At 47.7% G+C, this 7217-nt stretch overlaps 2 protein-coding genes across 2 annotated transcripts; one reads left to right on the forward strand and one right to left on the reverse strand.

Annotated features, from left to right (window-relative positions):
• The first annotated feature begins 452 nt into the window (after window positions 1-452).
• Window positions 453-2356, forward strand: LOC121788890. The gene is made up of 2 exons (XM_042187484.1): window positions 453-692; window positions 1952-2356. Exons 1-2 carry the CDS (start codon window positions 453-455, stop codon window positions 2354-2356), a joined length of 645 nt encoding a protein of 214 aa, XP_042043418.1.
• Window positions 2357-5921: 3565 nt separating this feature from the next.
• On the reverse strand, window positions 5922-6329 carry LOC121788892. The gene has a single exon (XM_042187485.1). It carries the CDS (start codon window positions 6327-6329, stop codon window positions 5922-5924), a length of 408 nt encoding a protein of 135 aa, XP_042043419.1.
• Window positions 6330-7217: the final 888 nt, after the last annotated feature.

Raw genomic sequence — 7217 nt, forward strand, 5'->3', positions numbered from 1 at the left:
TAAAAAAGGGCTTGCCCGAAACATGGGCCGACTACCGCCCTATTAGCCTTTGCGATGTCTTCAATAAGATCCTCACCAAAGTATAAACGGCTAGACTCACACCTTTTTTGCCACAGGTCATATCTCCTAACCAATCTGGGTTTGTGAAGGGACGGCTTCTAAACGACAATGTTCTCCTCGCCCAAGAGATGTTCCATGAGCTCGCAAGATGTTCCCCAGCTCCGAATGTGGCAATCAAGATTGACATGGCCAAGGCTTACGACATGGTTCAATGGGGCTTTCTTACCAAAGTTCTCCGACACATGGGCTTCCCGGAGGCTTGGATTGGCCTTATTAAATGGTGCGTTGGGTCTTGTTGGTTCTCAGTTCTTATTAATGGTGCCCCCGCTGGTTTCTTCAAATCAACCTGAGGTCTAAGGCAAGGTGATCCCATCTCACCTGCCTTGTTCGTGATGGCGGCGGATTATTTGTCGATGGCCCTTGACAAGCTCATACTAGGCCAGAGGGAGATGACATTCAAAGCTTCTAGGCGGTGCTTGGAAATCAGCCACTTAGCATACGCCGATGATATCATTATCTTTACACAAGCGGCCGAGACCCCCCTGCGCCAACTTAGAGCCTGTCTTAATGGGTATAAGGAAGTCTCCGGGCAACAGATCAACCTCGCCAAAAGCAACTTCTACATCGCCGAAGTACATGAACAATGGGAACAAGCAATCCAATATGAAGGTGGCTTTTCTTGGGGGACATTCCCCTTCCTCTACCTGGGAGTTCCCATAAACCGAGGAATTAAGCGCACGGATATGTTCATGTTTATCCTGGAGAATATTGCTAGGAAGATATCCGGATGGGCGCATAAACACCTATCTTTTGGAGGGAGGCTAACTCTAATTAAGAGTAGCCTTGAGGCGATTCCCATTCACATTTTTCAAGCTATTGAGCCAACAGTCGGCTCCCTTAAACTCCTTGACCAACAATTGGCGCGGTTCTTTTGGGGCTCGACAAATGAAAGGAAAAGAACCCATTGGATTAGCTGGGACCAAATGTGTCTCCCAACCAACAAAGGAGGGCTTGGAATTCGCAAGTTTAAGGAGGTGTTGCGAGCCTTCAACATTAAATTGTGGTGGCGATTCATTGAACAGAATTCCCTATGGGCACGATACATGATGAGTAAATATTGTTCCAAATCCTCGCCTCTCAACATGAGAACCTCGGGAAGAAATAGCCCAACCTGGAAGAGGCTGGCCAGAGCCTGGGCGGGCTCACCCGCACATTCGATGGATAGTCAGGTTAGGAAAGATCTTCTTCTGGGATGATATTTGGATTGGCAACACACCGCTCAGGGGGCTTTGCATCGATGAGAGGGGTAGCTCCGTAACGACCGTTTCGGAGTTTATCAAAGAAGGTGCTTGGGACGAATCAATATTATAGCTTCTCCATGACCAGGCTGGCCTCTGCAACAGATCGTCACTGATATCCTCAATACACCGATTTTCTCTGGGGAACCGGACATACCGAGATGGACCCTATCCCGGTGCGGTGACTTCTCGCTAGCCTCGACATGGGAAACAATCCGGACTCCAAGGACTTGAAGATATATGGAAGGCAAGCCTAACTACAACCATTGCCATTTTTATTTGGAGGCTCCTATCTAATCGAATTCCAGTCGACCCAAAGCTCCAATGGCGGAAGATTGAGCTTGCGTCCAAGTATCAATGCTGCCCCTACAGGCCAAATACCGAGTCCCTACAACACCTTTTCATTCAAGGAGCCGGTGCTATTAAAGAGTGGAGGGAATTTGACGAGTGGTTCGAAGACTCTTCCCCCCTACTTCGGATCAACGACACCATACCAACTAGGCTCGAAGTATGGGAGAACAGATCACAGCAATCAGGTAGGAAACATCTCAGCCGACTCTTGCCATACCTCATCTTTTGGTTTATCTGGGTAGAAAGGAATAGAAGCAGACACCAAGAAGTCCAGTTCAAGAAGTTCAGTGGTATGGCAGACCCTCACATTCATTCGAAATAGCATGTCCAACAGCAGCCTCAAGCCGAAGCATTGGAAGGGAGTTAGGCTTGGAGTCAACATCTCGAGTCAAGCCACACCAAGAAGGCCGCAGCCACTAGCTATGATGATCAAATGGAACCCCCCGGATCAACCATGGCTGAAGCTCAACATGGATGGTTCTTTTAATGAATCAAACGGAAAAGCCGAGAGGGAAGGCCTCATACGGGACCATTCGGGTAGGTTACTTGTAGCCTTTGCGTTACCGCTAACAGCACATTCAGCTCTTGAGGCCGAGTTACTAGCCATGCACCATGGCTTGATAATGGCTAAGGAATTCGTGAAATAAATTTGGCTCGAAGCGGATGCAGAGCAAGCAATCAAATTAGTGGAAGGAAAAGGCTGGGGCATGCACACATCCGCCAGGCCATGGTGCACATAGCCCTACACAAGCCTCACCTAACACTCCGTACCACCTTCATTCACCGAGAAGGAAATAAGGCGGCCGACTACCTTGCGAAAATGGGATTGGAGTAAAGCAGTAGACAAGTTTGGAACGCCCAAGCCGCACCGAGAGGCCTCAAGGATATCATCCGAATGGAGCAAATGGGGATCCTCAATATTCGAGTATGGGAACAAGATGTAGAGCATGAGTAGGAAAAGGGTACCAAGGAAGGATTCCACCGATCTCGTCATCACCGAACGCCAAAGAGTACCTATGTGTCGAGCCATCATCGGCACGACCCTTACCTACTCTTGTGGTGTAATTGTTCTAGATTTTTGTACATGCTTTTTGACCTTCTAGGCATAGATAGATTGATCGGTCTTCTTGTAATCCTAAATTTGTATCCCCTGATTTTTGTGCAATATAGGGATAAGGGACCCACGAACCCTCCAACGTGAAGGTGTTTGATTAAAAATAATAATAATAATAATTCACACTTCACAACTTTATCACGAATCTTACTTCTTCGTACTCACGTACGCACAATAACCTTTGTCAACACCATAAGCACATAACACAATCAGTTTTCCACCAACACATTAATCATGCATGCCCTATCGTTCCTTTCATCATTTTCTTACATTGCCCATCATAATCGTTCACAATAAAAAAAACTATCACTTTAGCACACATCAACGTGCAACACAAAACCACTTCATAGGATCAGATCCTTACTCATGCACTTCATTCAAAACTTGTCAACAAGGACTATTATGGCAAAACATGAATCTGGCCGAACAGCATAGTCCTTTTGTAAAAATCATTAAAATATTATCCGATATCCTTTGAAGCTAAAATTTGGTCACCACACAATAGACACATAAGGGTTTATCTAGTTAAAATTTGGCACCAAAATCACATCTTTTGATGGATCAAATCAAAGTCGAAACTCACTGAATTGTTACAAGGCAAAACACGATTCTGACAGAACTGCGCAGTTCAATTGTAAAATTCGTTAAAAATCATCTGTCATCGATTGAAGCTGAAATTTGGACACAACACAGAAGACATCTAAAACCTCATCCAGTTCAAATTTCGTGCCAAAATAAGATCGTTTGATTGGTCTAACAGTCGTCGGAACCTACTGCCTGTACACAATAGTTTTCATGCTCAACACCCACAAACCCTAGTTTGTCTATCATAGTTCCACACATACATATTCATGCTTCCACATACACATTCATGCTTCAAAACGGATTCACACATAATATTCACAATTTTTTTTTAATCAAACACCTTCACGGTGGAGGGTTCATGGGTCCCTCATCCCTATATTACAAAGCAAAAGATGTTACATTTGAGGGGATACAAGAAGGACGAACCATCTAAGTCTAGGGAAACCAAAAATAATTATAAAGAACCACTAGAACAATTACGATATAAGAGTAAGAGGGGGACATGCCATGGGTCGCTCCTCGGCCCCTTGTTTACTCGCGATCTTCATTCTGGACTCGAATGTTGGGGAGGCCCATCTCGTCCATACGGATGATGGCTTTGAGCATTCTAGGGATCGTTTGTTCGGACATGTGACGGAAGCTTGAAAGGTCCAGTCCCATCTTGGCTAACCAATCAGCCGCTTTGTTTCCCTCCCGGTGGATGAAGGTGGCTCGGATGTGGTGTTTTTGTTTGAGGATGGCGAGGCGCGCCATGGTCCGGCAGATATGCGCCGGCCCCCAGGTTGTACCATTGAACAACTTGATGGCTTGTTCGGAATCTGATTCAATCCATATAGGCCGATTGAACTCCTTGGCTATGACGAGGCCGTGGTGGGTGGCCATAAGTTCGGCCTCAAGGGCTGATTGAGCGTCGAGTGTGGTAGCGAATGCGGCAAGGACTTTCCCGGTATCCTCTCGGACTACCCCTCCTCCTCCGGCCTTGCCCGTCACCGACGAAATTGCACCATTCGTGTTAATCTTTATCCAGGGCTGGTCTGGGGGAGTGCCACTTTGATAGAGTAAAGGCTGGTGACAGTAAAGAGCACAAGGAGTGCTCGACAAAATGCCCCACCAGATAACTCACTCACAATGTGTTTGACAAAATACTCAAATGAAACAATACTTAATTCTTGTAAACAACTCTCGGCTTTATTGAATAAAGTGAATGGAAAGGAAATGAGTAACAAGAATAATCCTCACAAAGGAGGCCTGCGATTAATCGCCCTTTAAACTGATCTTCCTCGATGATTAAACCATTCAGAGGACTCTCTAATTTATAGGGGATTAGCGTAACAAGAAGTTACTAAAATAAAGGAAACTAAATAACATAAGTGGACTAATGACTGCCGAGATCTTCAAGCTGCTATAACAACTTCATTCCACCAAATCCTCCATTTCGGTTGGCCCAGCTACTCCCTCCATATCCTCCTTTTCGGTTGGCCAAACAACCTCTCGATTTCCCCGCGTGAACACCCTCCAGTCCCTGTCCGTATCACACTTGACTTGCATGGCAAGCGGTCTTGGCCTTCACGACTCGGCTTGGCTTGGGACATTCATCTTCAAGAGCGCCTCTCCAATGCTTCGGCTTGATGGTACCAATAGCCATACCATTCCGGATGAAGGTTTGCACTTGCCATATCACATTGTAAGGTTTGAAGGGGACTTGGTCATGTCGGCTCCTATTTCGTTCCGCCCAAATGAACCACATGATGAGGTATGACAAGGCATGGCACAAGTTTTTCTTATCTTGTTGTTGTGTCCTTCGTGACCACACGTCGACTCTCTCCGGGATTGTATCATTGATTCTGATCGGCGGAGAAGATCCCACGAACCACCCGTCAAATTCCCTCCATATGCTAGTTGCCCCACGGCCTTGAATAAAAAGGTGTTGCAAGGATTCAACGTTCGGTCCAATAGGGCAGCATTGGCATTTGGATGCCATCTCAATCCCTCTCCATTGGAGTTTTGTGTCAACCGGGATCCGATTCGATAAGAGGCGCCAATTGAAAATTGCAATTGACTTGGTGAGTCCGGCTTTCCAAATATCATCAAGCCTCGGGATGATTGGCTTTTGTGAGCAAATGGTTTCCCATGTCGTGGCCAAAGAGAATTCGGCCATCCGGGAGAGGACCCATCGGGGGGTGTCCGGCTCCCTCGGGACAATTGGAGTGTCAAGGATATGTGCTATAGCTTGTTGAGGGAGGCCGGCTTGGTCCTGGAGCATGTGTAACTTGGCCTCGTCCCATTTTTTTTTATTTAAACACCATTACGGTGGAGGGTTCGTGGGTCCCTCATCCCTATATATCAAAAAGGAGATTACAGAACGTGGCCACACCCGAAAGTGGTGTGCCATAGCAAAGGCAAGAGTAGAAAGCGGTCCGACTCCACACGGCTCGGACCCCATCCTACTCCCTTCAAAAGTGCAGTTAAACAAAACAAAGGCTCTATGATCTTCCATCTCCGAGTAACCAACTCTAGTATCTGTCCCCATCTAGGGTTCGAATGTTTGGAACACCCATTCGGTCCAAGCGGACGAAGTCCATGAGGTCTCTTGGTGCAGAATTATGATCCAATTGTCGACCGCTATCAAGCCTTAGGCCCATTCTCGCAAGGAAATCCGCCGCCTTGTTCCCCTCCCGGTGTATGAAGGTGGCTCGGAATTTAAGTTGGCGCTTGAGGAGGATCAATTGCGCCACTGCTTGCCGAGCTAGAGCCGGCCCCCACCCTGCTCCATTGACCAGATTAATGGCTTGCTCGGCATCTAATTCGATCCAGATTGGTAAGTCAAGATCCTTGGCTAAGCGCAGCCCAAGGATCATGGCCGTTAGCTCAGCCTCCAGAGCCGAGTGTGCTTCAAGGGGCGTGCTAAACGCCACCAGCATGTTGCCCGAGCTGTCCCGAATGATTCCTCCCCCCCTGCTTTGTTGGTCACTTCATTGAAGGAGCCATCCGTGTTTAGTTTAATCCAAGGGTGATCCGGGGGGTCCCATTTGATTGCCATGGCTAGCGGCTGCGCCCTAGCTGGTTCCACTTGTTGCGGGATGTTGATTCTAAGTTTGACCCCTCGCCAATGCTTTGGCTTCAAGTTCCCGTTGGCCATGGAGTTCCGGATGAACATGTGGATCTGCCATACCACATTGTGCAGATTGAACCTCGTGTCTTGGTGCCGGCTCCTGTTTCTTTCCGCCCAGATGAACCACAAGATGAGGTAGGGGATGGCTCGGCTAAGGTGCTTCTTGCTCGTTTGGTGACATCTTCGCATCCAAGTTTCAATTCTCGTTGGGATTGTGTCATTGATTGAGAGGCGGGGGGTCGCCCCATCAAACCACGAATCAAACTCATTCCATACTCTGCGAGCTCCGTAACCTTGAATGAAGAGGTGTTGGAGGGACTCAATATTCGGTCGAAGAGGGCAACATTGGCACTTGGAGGCAAGTTCAATCTCCCGCCACTGAAGTTTTGTGTCGACTGGCACCCGATTGGAAAGAAGCCTCCAGATGAAGATGGCTATTGACTTAGTGAGGCCCGCCTGCCAAACATCACCCAGGCCTTGAACGATCGGGTTCCGCCCTCGGAGTGTGTCCCACGTCGATGCTACCGTGAATTCCCCGTGCTCAGAGAGGGTCCACCGCGGGATATCCTGTTCGTCTTGGAGTATCGGGGTGCTGAGGATGCGATCAATAATATGCTGTGGGATGCCGGCTTGATCGTGCAGGAGTCGGAGCTTGGGTTCATCCCAAGTGCCATTTGTAATGAACTCCGAGACCCGG

The sequence above is a fragment of the Salvia splendens genome, unplaced genomic scaffold, assembly GCF_004379255.2.
Source record: "Salvia splendens isolate huo1 unplaced genomic scaffold, SspV2 ctg1173, whole genome shotgun sequence".
Lineage (NCBI taxonomy): Eukaryota > Viridiplantae > Streptophyta > Magnoliopsida > Lamiales > Lamiaceae > Salvia > Salvia splendens.

Bases quoted from the DNA above. Each gene is read 5' to 3' on its own strand.
- LOC121788892 (XM_042187485.1), bottom strand. From the start codon at position 6,329: ATGCTGGTGGCGTTTAGCACGCCCCTTGAAGCACACTCGGCTCTGGAG.
- LOC121788890 (XM_042187484.1), top strand. From the start codon at position 453: ATGGCGGCGGATTATTTGTCGATGGCCCTTGACAAGCTCATACTAGGC. The intron at 693-1,951 runs GTACATGAACAA...TTATCTGGGTAG, and splicing joins GCAACTTCTACATCGCCGAA to AAAGGAATAGAAGCAGACAC.